Here is a 14544-nt window from a genome sequence, read left to right as displayed (position 1 = left end):
GCCTGGTGAGCCATCGCCTTTTTTCTACGGTGGTGGTGGTGGTGGGGGGGGGGGGGGGTTGGTGGTGGGGGTGTGTGTGTGTGGGGGGGGGGGGGGGTGAGTATGTAGTGTGTGTGATTGGTGTAACTAACTGTAGTTTCGTGTCACAGGCTTGACGCTTCTTCCGGCCAATAAGGTGTACCTACACCTTATTGGCCGGAAGAAGCGTCAAGCCTGTGACGCGAAACTAGTTGCCGCTGGTGGTGTGCACCCGCATCTTGAGAGCGGCTGCTCTCACTTCCCGCGTGTGTGACCGTATTTTATTATTCCACTCTGCCGGTGTGAATAAAGGACAAGACTTTGTATACTGCTTCTGGTGGTGAGTGCGACTTCTTTTTTCTTCGTCTAACTTACTGATCAGAATTACCTGCTTGTTTGGTCTGCACCTCCACGTAGCCAGGAAGGTCTGCTTTTAAGGTCACAGCAGCACTATCCATCCCATGCATTGAGGCTGATATATTGGATTAGCAGTGCCTGGCGCTGTATCTGTTCTTGCAAACTTTATAGATTTGTAAATTACTTCTATTTACAAATCTTAATGCATCCAGTACTTATCAGCTGCTGTATGCTTCACAGGAAGCTGTATTTCTTTCTGGAGTTCTTTTCAGTCTGACCACAGTGCTCTCTGCTGACACCACTGTCAATGTCCTGAACTGTCCAGAGTACAAGCAAATTCCCATAGCAAACCTCTCCTGCTTTGGACAGTTTCTGATACGGACACAGGGGTCAGCAGAGAGCACTGTGGTCAGACTGAAAATAACTCCAGAGAGAAAAAACAACTTCCTCTGGAGCATACAACAGCTGATAAGTACTGGAAGGATTAAGATTTTCAATTAGAAGTGATTTACAAATCTGTATACCTTTCTGGCACCAGTTAATTTGAAAAAAAAAATTTGTTTTTCACTGGAGTACCCCTTTAAGCCAGGGGGTCAAACTATATGCTGTCTGCCTCCTAGCTGTAGCTGCTATTAACTGTATCACTGGGTGACCCAAAAAGAAGAAATTAGGGAAGAATTAAAGGGCCGGAGGGTGAGGGTTGTGCCAGGGAATCCTGAAGGGGACGGTGCATGTAAGATAGGGAAAATGACGCTCACATTGTTACGCCGAGCGCTCCGGGTTCCCGCTCCTCCCCGGAGCGCTCGCTACACTCTCGCTCCCGCAGCGCCCCGGTCAGATCCACTGACCGGGTGCGCTGCGATACCGCCTCCAGCCGGGATGCGATTCGCGATGCGGGTGGCGCCCGCTCGCGATGCGCACCCCGGCTCCCGTACCTGACTCGCTCTCCGTCGGTCCTGTCCCGGCGCGCGCGGCCCCGCTCCCTAGGGCGCGTGCGCGCCGGGTCTCTGCGATTTAAAGGGCCACTGCGCCGCTGATTGGCGCAGTGGTTCTAATCAGTGTGTTCACCTGTGCACTCCCTATGTATACCTCACTTCCCCTGCACTCCCTCGCCGGATCTTGTTGCCATTGTGCCAGTGAAAGCGTTCCCTTGTGTGTTCCTAGCCTGTGTTCCAGACCTCCTGCCGTTGCCCCTGACTACGATCCTTGCTGCCTGCCCCGACCTTCTGCTACGTCCGACCTTGCTTCTGTCTACTCCCTTGTACCGCGCCTATCTTCAGCAGTCAGAGAGGTTGAGCCGTTGCTAGTGGATACGACCTGGTCACTACCGCCGCAGCAAGACCATCCCGCTTTGCGGCGGGCTCTGGTGAACACCAGTAGTGACTTAGAACCGGTCCACTAGCACGGTCCACGCCAATCCCTCTCTGGCACAGAGGATCCACCTCCTGCCAGCCGGCATCGTGACACACATGCTGTCTACCCCTGGCATCCATCAGCCCGTGCCCTTCCTTCTGACTGCTGTGCAGTCTCAGTAGATGTAGACGGAGAGGAGGGGCAAGGCACACAAGGTACAGGAAGAAGGAAAGCTCCCCAAGCGTATGCTGCTTCATCATCTGTAGCTGCTTTGGTCATCTGTCTAGTATGAGTTTATTAAACTCTTTATGGGAACCTAATACTATATGCAGGGTCAGACTGGTCTGGGATGCTGGGAATTTTTCTGGTAGGCCATCTGCCCTGTGGGCCAGTTGGGGCCGGCTCGACATCTTAACCAGGACCAGACTGGCCATCAGGCACATTGTCCAAGCCACATTAAACTATGAGTGTGTCTTAATGATGTGTAGAAAGTTTAATTTGTCCCATAGGCTCCTCACGCGGTCAATCACTCTTGTGGCCACCCGCGATATGCACGAGCCACAAGAGGCCCTAGCGTCCTTCCCCTGTGTTCTGATGCATGGGTGATGTCATCATATCTGACCAGTGGAAGCCCCCCATACAGCCAGGAACCTTGCACACTGTGCCACTTCACAGGTCACACACGGCTAAGGACAGCCATGGCTATAAGAGAAATGAAAAAAACAGTGCCAGATCACATAAAGTAATGGTGCCCCATGGACCTTACTGACATGTAATGGGGTGCAGCGGCTCCATCACTTGACCATAACAACAATAAATTGAGCCGCATGCCGCAATATTTTTTCTCTTAAACGTTGTATAATGTTCAATGGAGCCTACAACACAGATGTGAACAGAGGCTTATATACAGCACTATAGGCTGCCATACAGTGGACAACAGACAGTATCACAACATGGGATTAGGTACACAGCTCAGCAGACAGTATCACAACATGGGATTAGGTACACAGCTCATCAGACAGTATCACAACATGGGATTAGGTACACAGCTCAGCAGACAGTATCACAACATGGGATTAGGTACACAGCTCAGCAGACAGTATCACAACATGGGATTAGGTACACAGCTCAGCAGACAGTATCACAACATGGGATTAGGTACACAGCTCAGCAGACAGTATCACAACATGGGATTAGGTACACACCTCAGCAGACAGTATCACAACATAGGATTAGGTACACAGCTCAGCAGACAGTATCACATTATAGGATTAGGTACACAGCTCAGCAGACAGTATCACAACATGGGATTAGGTACACAGCTCAGCAGACAGTATCACAACATGGGATTAGGTACACAGCTCAGCAGACAGTATCACATCATAGGATTAGGTACACAGCTCAGCAGACAGTATCACAACATGGGATTAGGTACACAGCTCAGCAGACAGTATCACATCATAGGATTAGGTACACAGCTCAGCAGACAGTATCACAACATGGGATTAGGTACACAGCTCAGCAGACAGTATTACAACATGGGATTAGGTACACAGCTCAGCAGACAGTATCACATCATAGGATTAGGTACACAGCTCAGCAGACAGTATCACAACATGGGATTAGGTAAACAGCTCAGCAGGGGTATCACAACATAGGATTAGGTACACAGCTCAGCAGGGGTATCACAACATAGGATTAGGTACACAGCTCAGCAGACAGTATCACAACATAAGATTAGGTACACAGCTCAGCAGACAGTATCACAACATAGGATTAGGTACACAGCTCAGCAGACAGTATCACAACATGGGATTAGGTACACAGCTCATCAGACAGTATCACAACATGGGATTAGGTACACAGCTCAGCAGACAGTATCACAACATGGGATTAGGTACACAGCTCAGCAGACAGTATCACAACATGGGATTAGGTACACAGCTCAGCAGACAGTATCACAACATGGGATTAGGTACACAGCTCAGCAGACAGTATCACAACATGGGATTAGGTACACACCTCAGCAGACAGTATCACAACATAGGATTAGGTACACAGCTCAGCAGACAGTATCACATTATAGGATTAGGTACACAGCTCAGCAGACAGTATCACAACATGGGATTAGGTACACAGCTCAGCAGACAGTATCACAACATGGGATTAGGTACACAGCTCAGCAGACAGTATCACATCATAGGATTAGGTACACAGCTCAGCAGACAGTATCACAACATGGGATTAGGTACACAGCTCAGCAGACAGTATCACATCATGGGATTAGGTACACAGCTCAGCAGACAGTATCACAACATGGGATTAGGTACACAGCTCAGCAGACAGTATTACAACATGGGATTAGGTACACAGCTCAGCAGACAGTATCACATCATAGGATTAGGTACACAGCTCAGCAGACAGTATCACAACATGGGATTAGGTAAACAGCTCAGCAGGGGTATCACAACATAGGATTAGGTACACAGCTCAGCAGGGGTATCACAACATAGGATTAGGTACACAGCTCAGCAGACAGTATCACAACATAAGATTAGGTACACAGCTCAGCAGACAGTATCACAACATAGGATTAGGTACACAGCTCAGCAGACAGTATCACAACATGGGATTAGGTACACAACTCAGCAGGCAGTATCACATCATAGGATTAGGTACACAGCTCAGCAGACAGTATCACAACATAGGATTAGGTACACAGCTCAGCAGACAGTATCGTAACAGGATTAGGTACACAGCTCAGCAGACAGTATCACAACATAGGATTAGGTACACAGCTCAGCAGGGGTATCACAACATAGGATTAGGTACACAGTTCAGAAGACAGTATCACATCAAAGGATTAGGTACACAGCTCAGCAGACAGTATCACATCATAGAATTAGGTACACAGCTCAGAAGACAATATAGGATTAGGTACACAGCTCAGAAGACAGTATCACATCATAGGATTAGGTACACAGCTCAGCAGACAGTATCACATCATAGGATTAGGTACACAGCTCAGAAGACAATATAGGATTAGGTACACAGCTCAGAAGACAGTATCACATCATAGGATTAGGTACACAGCTCAGCAGACAGTATCACATCATATGATTAGGTACACAGCTCAGAAGACAGTATCACATCATAGGATTAGGTACACAGCTCAGCAGACAGTATCACATCATAGGATTAGGTACACATCTCAGCAGACAGTATCACATGATAGGATTAGGTACACAGCTCAGCAGGGGTATCACAACATAGGATTAGGTACACAGCTCAGCAGACAGTATCACATGATAGGATTAGGTACACAGCTCAGCAGGGGTATCACAACATAGGATTAGGTACACAGCTCAGCAGGGGTATCACAACATAGGATTAGGTACACAGCTCAGCAGGGGTATCACAACATAGGATTAGGTACACAGCTCAGCAGGGGTATCACAACATAGGATTAGGTACACAGCTCAGCAGGGGTATCACAACATAGGATTAGGTACACAGCTCAGCAGGGGTATCACAACATAGGATTAGCTACACAGCTCAGCAGGGGTATCACAACATAGGATTAGCTACACAGCTCAGCAGGGGTATCACAACATAGGATTAGCTACACAGCTCAGCAGGGGTATCACAACATAGGATTAGGTACACAGCTCAGCAGGGGTAGTATCACACATAAAACAGTTAAATACAGAAGTTAATGGATACCGTAGTATCACACATGGCAGGCTTACATACAGTGGCTTAGCAGACAGTATCACTCAACAAGATTAGCTACAGCTCGGCAGACTGTATCACAATATAGGTTTAGGTACACAGCTCGGCAGACTGTATCACAATATAGTTTACTGAATAGTATCACACAGGCTTAGATACAGCGGCTCAGCAGTCAGTATCACACGTTGATACCCCGCCCTGGTTATTATGATGACGCAGTGACTTGTCATGGATGAGAATACTTGTATAATGTCGCGGCCGGTAACGTTATGAATTCCTTCTGCGGGAGTCACGTTATTTACGCGCATTGACACATTGTTACATTTGTTTCATTCTCTAATAGTCACGTGGTGCTGTTTACATGGAATGTGAATGGCTGGGGTGACAGCTGTACCAGGCACCGCCCATTCTGATACCACGTGATCGCCGGCAACAGCCAGTCGTAGGAAAGCTTGTGGTCACATGACTCTGGGTTACATTATGATCTGCCGCTGCAGGGTCCGGTGTTTCCGGTCCTGGGATGGGGGAATGTGCGGTGTATCACGAGCGCCAGCGGCTGGAGCTGTGCGCGATCCACGCCCTGAATAACCTGCTACAGAGAGCGGAGATCACCCAGCACCGGGCCGAGGAAATCTGCTGGGGGTGAGGATGAGGGGACGAGACTGCCAGGGAGAGAGCTGGGGGACGAGACTGCCAGCGAGAGAGCTGGGGGACGAGACTGCCAGGGAGAGAGCTGGGGGACGAGACTGCCAGGGAGAGAGCTGGGGGACGAGACTGCCAGGGAGAGAGCTGGGGGACGAGACTGCCAGGGAGAGAGCTGGGGGACGAGACTGCCAGCGAGAGAGCTGGGGGACGAGACTGCCAGGGAGAGAGCTGGGGGACGAGACTGCCAGGGAGAGAGCTGGGGGACGAGACTGCCAGGGAGAGAGCTGGGGGATGAGACTGTCAGGGGGAGATGAGGGGACGAGACTGCCAGGGAGAGAGCTGGGGGACGAGACTGCCAGGGAGAGAGCTGGGGGACGAGACTGCCAGGGAGAGAGCTGGGGGACGAGACTGTCAGGGAGAGAGCTGGGGGACGAGACTGTCAGGGGGAGAGCTGGGGGACGAGACTGTCAGGGGGAGAGCTGGGGGATGAGACTGTCAGGGGGAGAGCTGGGGGATGAGACTGTCAGGGGGAGATGAGGGGACGAGACTGTCAGGGAGAGATGAGGGGATGAGACTGTCAGGGAGAGAGCTGGGGGATGAGACTGTCAGGGGGAGAGCTGGGGGATGAGACTGTCAGGGGGAGATGAGGGGACGAGACTGTCAGGGAGAGAACTGGGGGATGAGATTGTCAGGGAGAGAACTGGGGGACGAGATTGTCAGGGAGAGAACTGGGGGACGAGACTGTCAGGGAGAGAGCTGGGGGACGAGACTGTCAGGGAGAGAGCTGGGGGACGAGACTGTCAGGGAGAGAGCTGGGGGACGAGACTGTCAGGGAGAGAGCTGGGGGACGAGACTGTCAGGGAGAGAGCTGGGGGACGAGACTGTCAGGGAGAGAGCTGGGGGACGAGACTGTCAGGGAGAGAGCTGGGGGACGAGACTGTCAGGGAGAGAGCTGGGGGACGAGACTGTCAGGGAGAGAGCTGGGGGACGAGACTGTCAGGGAGAGAGCTGGGGGACGAGACTGTCAGGGAGAGAGCTGGGGGACGAGACTGTCAGGGAGAGAGCTGGGGGACGAGACTGTCAGGGAGAGAGCTGGGGGACGAGACTGTCAGGGAGAGAGCTGGGGGACGAGACTGTCAGGGAGAGAGCTGGGGGACGAGACTGTCAGGGAGAGAGCTGGGGGACGAGACTGTCAGGGAGAGAGCTGGGGGACGAGACTGTCAGGGAGAGAGCTGGGGGACGAGACTGTCAGGGAGAGAGCTGGGGGACGAGACTGTCAGGGAGAGAGCTGGGGGACGAGACTGTCAGGGAGAGAGCTGGGGGACGAGACTGTCAGGGAGAGAGCTGGGGGACGAGACTGTCAGGGAGAGAGCTGGGGGACGAGACTGTCAGGGAGAGAGCTGGGGGACGAGACTGTCAGGGAGAGAGCTGGGGGACGAGACTGTCAGGGAGAGAGCTGGGGGACGAGACTGTCAGGGAGAGAGCTGGGGGACGAGACTGTCAGGGAGAGAGCTGGGGGACGAGACTGTCAGGGAGAGAGCTGGGGGACGAGACTGTCAGGGAGAGAGCTGGGGGACGAGACTGTCAGGGAGAGAGCTGGGGGACGAGACTGTCAGGGAGAGAGCTGGGGGACGAGACTGTCAGGGAGAGAGCTGGGGGACGAGACTGTCAGGGAGAGAGCTGGGGGACGAGACTGTCAGGGAGAGAGCTGGGGGACGAGACTGTCAGGGAGAGAGCTGGGGGACGAGACTGTCAGGGAGAGAGCTGGGGGACGAGACTGTCAGGGAGAGAGCTGGGGGACGAGACTGTCAGGGAGAGAGCTGGGGGACGAGACTGTCAGGGAGAGAGCTGGGGGACGAGACTGTCAGGGAGAGAGCTGGGGGACGAGACTGTCAGGGAGAGAGCTGGGGGACGAGACTGTCAGGGAGAGAGATGAGGGGACGAGACTGTCAGGGAGAGATGAGGGGACGAGACTGTCAGGGAGAGACCTGGGGGACGAGACTGTCAGGGAGAGACCTGGGGGACGAGACTGTCAGGGAGAGACCTGGGGGATGAGACTGTCAGGGAGAGACCTGGGGGATGAGACTGTCAGGGAGAGAAAACGAGCTAGAAAAATGAGCCTGTCAGAAAGAGAGCTAGGGGGATGAGACTGTCAGATGGAGAGCTGGAGGGGGTTCATGAGATTGTCAGATGGAGAGCTGGGGGGGGGGGTGTTCATGAGATTGTCAGATGGAGAGCTGGGGGGGGGTTCATGAGATTGTCAGATGGAGAGCTGGGGGGGGGGGTTCATGAGATTGTCAGATGGAGAGCTGGGGGGGGGGGTTCATGAGATTGTCAGATGGAGAGCTGGGGGGGGGGGGGTTCATGAGATTGTCAGATGGAGAGCTGGGGGGGGGGGTTCATGAGATTGTCAGATGGAGAGCTGGGGGGGGGGGTTCATGAGATTGTCAGATGGAGAGCTGGGGGGGGTTCATGAGATTGTCAGATGGAGAGCTGGGGGGGGTTCATGAGATTGTCAGAGGGAGAGCTGGGGGGGTTCATGAGATTGTCAGAGGGAGAGCTGGGGGGGGTCATGAGATTGTCAGATGGAGAGCTGGGGGGGGTCATGAGATTGTCAGAGGGAGAGCTGGGGGGGTTCATGAGATTGTCAGAGGGAGAGCTGGGGGGTCATGAGATTGTCAGAGGGAGAGCTGGGGGGGTTCATGAGATTGTCAGATGGAGAGCTGGGGGGGTTCATGAGATTGTCAGAGGGAGAGCTGGGGGGTCATGAGATTGTCAGAGGGAGAGCTGGGGGGGGTCATGAGATTGTCAGAGGGAGAGCTGGGGGGGGGGTTCATGAGATTGTCAGAGGGAGAGCTGGGGGGGGGGTTCATGAGATTGTCAGATGGAGAGCTGGGGGGGTTCATGAGATTGTCAGATGGAGAGCTGGGGGGGTTCATGAGATTGTCAGAGGGAGAGCTGGGGGGGGGTCATGAGATTGTCAGAGGGAGAGCTGGGGGGGTTCATGAGATTGTCAGATGGAGAGCTGGGGGGGGTTCATGAGATTGTCAGAGGGAGAGCTGGGGGGGTTCATGAGATTGTCAGAGGGCAGATAGAGAACTAGGAGATGAGTCAGAAGGAGAAATGTCAGGAACCAACATGGGGGTGAGCCTGTCAGCATACAGGGAGGGCTGTATCTCTCAGAGCAGGGAATGATGGGATTACAAGTTGTGACTCCTTTTATTTTCCAGGTTGTCTCCGAATTCTGTGATAAATCCACATCGCAGCTTCCTGGGCACCGGTAACTATGATGTGAACGTCATCATGGCGGCTCTGCAGACTGTGGATTATGCAGCGGTGTGGTGGGATAAGAGAAGGTGAGGACCCCTCTATAGAGCCCCAATTCCAGCTACACATCATCTCTTTCATTATAGATCTGCAGATTAATGACAGTCCTGGGGGGGGGGGGACATTAGATTTGGTGGAGCACTGATGAGCCTCATCCCTAAAGTTTACATTATAACATGATGGGTCGGGGGCTTTTCTAACTAAACTACCCCTCTTCTTGTCACAGGTCTCTGGAGAGTTTGGTCTTGAATGAAATTTTTGGTTTTATCTTGAACATCCCCTCCCCCATCTCCCTGGGCTTCCTCTCTCTTCCCATTACACGGCAACACTGGATCGCTGTGCGCCAAATTAACGGTGTATACTACAACCTGGACTCCAAGCTGAAGTCTCCAGTGCGGCTCGGGGGCCCCCGGGAGCTGAAGTAAGTAATAGCCCCTTAATGTCTGTGTGTTCTCTGTGTGTTCTTGCAGGTTACTTAACCGCCAGGGGGTAGCTGCATCCCACAAATGATTCTGCTGTCATAGTCCCTCACACTAACAACTTTAAGGGGTTATCTCTCAATAAATAGTCTTTTTTTTTATTTAAAAAGCATCCTGTGTATAGCAGCAGTGTAGATATCCGACTATGTAAGTCTATTGTGACATGGGGTGGACTGTTTTACTCTTTTAGTGTTGTGCGCATCTTGGTATTTAGAAAATGAGTGGACCATGTGACTGCCGGAATACTACATTAACCAGCAGCACACAGGCTCTTCTCCTTGACTGTTTTAATAGGAAATTACTAAATGGGTACTCCGCTGCTCAGCGTTTGGAACAACAGTATGTGTAATCCAAAATGTTCAGGTAAGGGTTAATTTCCCTACCTGTATATAAAGACCAACCCCTTCCTTGTTAACCATGCCTGATGAAGCCGCACCTGCGGTGAAACGCGTAGCATTGTTTTAATAAAGCCATCCTCCGTCTTACCTGACGTGTCTGCTCCTGCTCAGCACCATTGAATCCCATCACACCTTGAAGTCTTATCCGAACACTGGAGGAGGCACCAGTAGCTCGTGACGTCATGCCCCACCCCCTCAATGCAAGTCTATGGGAGGGGGCGTGACGGCTATCACACCCCCTCCCATAGACTTGCATTGAGGGGCTGTGACCGTGATGTCATGAGCCTCTGTCGCTTCACCCAACGCTCTTAACGAACACCGGGAGCAGCAGGGAGAATGTGGGGGTCCCCAGCGGTGGGACCCCCAGGATCAGACTAGTACCCCTTTAAGTGGAAATCTAGGGTGAGTTCCCACACTTTTTTTTCCCCAGGACTTGACCCCTGGGGAGAACTCTGAGGCATGGGTTCCCTGAGCTCACACAGAGCGTTATTCCCTATCTACAGACTACAGTTGTGCCATATCCACAGTATAATGGATGACAAGCAGATCGGTGTTGTTCCAACTGCTGGGACCTGCACTGATCTCAAGAACTGAGGGAAAATGTCCTGTATTGATTCTATATTGGGCTTCTGGACATTGTTGAGCTCAGTGCTTGGCATTGTTTTGAAAGGCTTCTAGAGAATGAATTAAGAACTAGCCATGTTCGCATGCTGCACTTCATTTATTTGGGACATGAGGAAAATACAGCACGTGCCACCCTACCCTAAAAGCGTATTCCAAACATTAAAAGTTGTCCCCTAACCACAGGATATGGATTGATGGAGGTCCAACTACTGGGATCCCCATTGATTCCATTAACAGAGGAAACTGGTTCCCAAATAAGTGAAGAATACTACGTTCAAAGTGTTTTCCAGGACTTTTTCCTTTTGATGCCCATTCTCAGGATTGGCCATCAACATATTAATAGACCCTCTGGTGCTCTTGGTAAAGACAAAAACATATATAGGCACTGTCACTTGCAATAGCTTTTTATATATACATTAATAACATTATATGTATATTTGTAATATACTTTGGTTAAAAATGTGTATTTTCTTGGGTGACAAAATTCTGCAGCAGCTATTGCCTGTGTGTGCAGAGACAAAATACAGGAAGTGTGGTCGGACAAGCAGGGCTCTGTGCAGTGAGGACAAGCGGGGCTCTGTGCAGTGAGGACAAGCGGGGCTCTGTGCAGTGAGGACAAGCGGGGATCTGTGCAGTGAGGACAAGCGGGGCTCTGTGCAGTGAGGACAAGCGGGGCTCTGTGCAGTGAAGACAAGCGGGGCTCTGTGCAGTGAGGACAAGCGGGGCTCTGTGCAGTGAGGACAAGCGGGGCTCTGTGCAGTGAGGACAAGCGGGGCTCTGTGCAGTGAGGACAAGCGGGGCTCTGTGCAGTGAGGACAAGCGGGGCTCTGTGCAGTGAGGACAAGCGGGGCTCTGTGCAGTGAGGACAAGCGGGGCTCTGTGCAGTGAGGACAAGCGGGGCTCTGTGCAGTGAGGACAAGCGGGGCTCTGTGCACTGAGGACAAGCGGGGCTCTGTGCACTGAGGACAAGCGGGGCTCTGTGCACTGAGGACAAGCGGGGCTCTGTGCACTGAGGACAAGCGGGGCTCTGTGCACTGAGGACAAGCGGGGCTCTGTGCACTGAGGACAAGCGGGGTTCTGTGCAGTGAGGACAAGCAAGAATTCTCCTTTTAGGATGTATGGGAGGATGATGTTGTGGGCATTGCACATATAGTTAATGGTTTGTGGGTAGCTGCAGGTCTGGGCAGCATGAGTGCTAAGACGCTGCAGATAAAGCAAGAAGCTACTAAGTGACCTGAATGTGGCATTCCCGGCGCTGTTTACATTCCATGTTACTGACGTGTCACATGACTCACATTCCTGCACATGGTCTGAGCCGTGTATGCACAGGTTTACAACATCTGAGGTATTGTCTGCTGTTATTTGTGGGCAGAGTACACCGGTCTCCTGGAGGCAGAGCCTAAGCCTATTAGTACCCTAAATAGTCACTTAATTGTGTTGTAATAAGGCCCTTTAACCACTTGTATACCAGCCATATAAAAAGAGCCTCCATCCTGATCTAGAGGTACTCTGCAGCTCCATTCAGAGAACAAGCAGAGTAGAGTGATAACTCCTGCAGCCTCTATCTGCACTGTGTCCTCTAAAGTGGTGCATTGTGGGAGATGTAGTGTTTGAACAGCCTGTGAACAGAAGACAAAAAAAAACCTACATCTTTCAGGAAACAATCTAGTGGAGCACAGTGACAGCAGCAGAATTATGGATGTGACTGAAGTAATTAGCCTAAAAAGCAATGTATTCTTATAGTCATGGCCCGGGCCATCTCCAACACTTCTCCAGCACCTGCAATACATTCCGACACTGTTCTTCTCCTGCCTTATATTTCCAGGCTGAATCCCTGAGTGTGCATGGCTTGTATGTCTGGTCCATCAGATTCGGGATGAAGTGGTTTTTACTATATATACATTAGGTTTTTGGGATGTGTGGCACTCCCCACAGAGTTCCCGTTTCCATAACCTGCACTGGTGAGGACTTACTGGACTGTGGATGGAGAATTGACCATGTGGAATGAAGGGAATGTCTTCTATAGCTTTACCCCACAAGAAGACAATGCTGCACCTTGCAGTGGACAATATATTGCCTACAGCCACTGGAAAGCTTTAACCCCTGAATGACAATGCACAGAAATGTACATCCTGATGCCCCGATACTTTGCACGCAAGGACATACATTTACATCCTGTACATGAAGGGACTGCAGGAGCTGCTGATGCCCACAATTAACCCTTCAGAATCCGAGATCAATACTAATCACACCATTTGAAGCATCTTCAAGCGATGAGCCGAGATGGCGACCAGAGGTCCCCTGCCCTCCTCCTGCAGTTCATAGAGGATTATACTGATCATTTCTATGCCTATGCATAGCAACAAACATTATTAACAACCAATAGATTGCTATAAATAGTCTCCCATATGGGTCTAAAGATGGAAATAGATTGCTATGACAAGCCCTCATATGGGTCTAAAGATGGAAAAGGAGGAAATATTAGGCTGGCTGTGTCCTAAAGGCCAAAACGGACTGTTTCCTTAAAGGGGTACTCCACTGCTCAGTGTTTGGAACATACTGTTCCGATTGCTGGTGCCGTGACGTCATAGCCCTGCACCCTGATGATGTCACGCCCCGCCCCCTCAATGCAAGTCTATGGGAGGCTATCATGCCCCCTTCCATAGATTTGCATTGAGGGGGCGGGGCATGATGTCATGAGGGGGTGAGGCTATGATGTCACGAGCTCCCATCTCCAGCGTTCTGAAGAGTTTGTTCCAAATGCTGAGCAGCAGAGTATCCCTTTAAGGGGTTAAAAGGGTTATCGAGGAGTAAAAGACAGTTGCTTTCTTACAAAAACAGCGCCTCGTCTCTCCTCAGGTTATGTGTGGTATTACATCTCATCTCCTTTCACTTCAATGGAACTGAGCTGCATTACCCCAAAAGTGGTGCTGTTTATGGAAGAAAGCAACTTTTTTTTATTTTTTTCATATCCTTGATAACACCTTTAATGCTTTACAGTTGTTTCCTGGTATGGACAACAGGTGGCGCCGTCGGTCTCGTTATGACCATGACATAATGTATAAGGCTTCATTGTAATAATTAACCATCTGTTTACTTTCACAGAGATTATCTGCAGGGCTGCATTTCTCGAGGGAGCTGTGAAATCCTTCTGGTTGTGACAAAGGATGTGGAAGAGGCTCGGCTTTGGATCAATGAAGGTGAAAGGACCACATGAGCTCCCAGAATCCTGCACTCTCAGCTGGGCTGAGGTCACCACCCAAAGACTTTACAGACCTAAACTAAGTGTCTATTTATTGGGGTCCCCCCATCTTCCTGTTCAGGTCACCACCACTTCATGGATGGAATTCTCACATCATCCTGAACCTTGTACTGATATGCACTACTCTGATGCCTTAATGCTTGTTGATTATTTTTTTGTTTTTACCAGGTGCTGAATATTAATATATTACACAGAATGTGACCACTTTTATGCTAACTCCATTAAAGATTTTTTTAATATATGATCGGGAGATTCTGCCCCTTTATTTTGTCATAAGTAGACTGTTTCCTAGACTAAACCCATACTCAACATATCAAGATTAAAGATTCACGTCTACTTGGTTCTATTT

The 14544-nt window shown here is 50.7% G+C and overlaps 1 protein-coding gene across 1 annotated transcript; it reads left to right on the top strand.

Annotated features, from left to right (window-relative positions):
• The first annotated feature begins 5736 nt into the window (after positions 1–5736).
• JOSD2 (Josephin domain containing 2) lies at positions 5737–14441 on the top strand. Its single transcript, XM_056525065.1, has 4 exons — positions 5737–6102; positions 9336–9461; positions 9659–9853; positions 14039–14441. The coding sequence occupies exons 1-4, from the start codon at positions 5981–5983 to the stop codon at positions 14148–14150; spliced, it is 555 nt and encodes a 184-aa protein (XP_056381040.1). The 5' UTR covers positions 5737–5980; the 3' UTR covers positions 14151–14441.
• Positions 14442–14544: the final 103 nt, after the last annotated feature.

This window comes from Hyla sarda, chromosome 6 (assembly GCF_029499605.1).
Source record: "Hyla sarda isolate aHylSar1 chromosome 6, aHylSar1.hap1, whole genome shotgun sequence".
NCBI lineage: Eukaryota > Metazoa > Chordata > Amphibia > Anura > Hylidae > Hyla > Hyla sarda.
The sequence above is the reverse complement of the archived record's forward strand: the minus strand, read 5'-3'. Positions and strand labels throughout refer to the sequence as shown.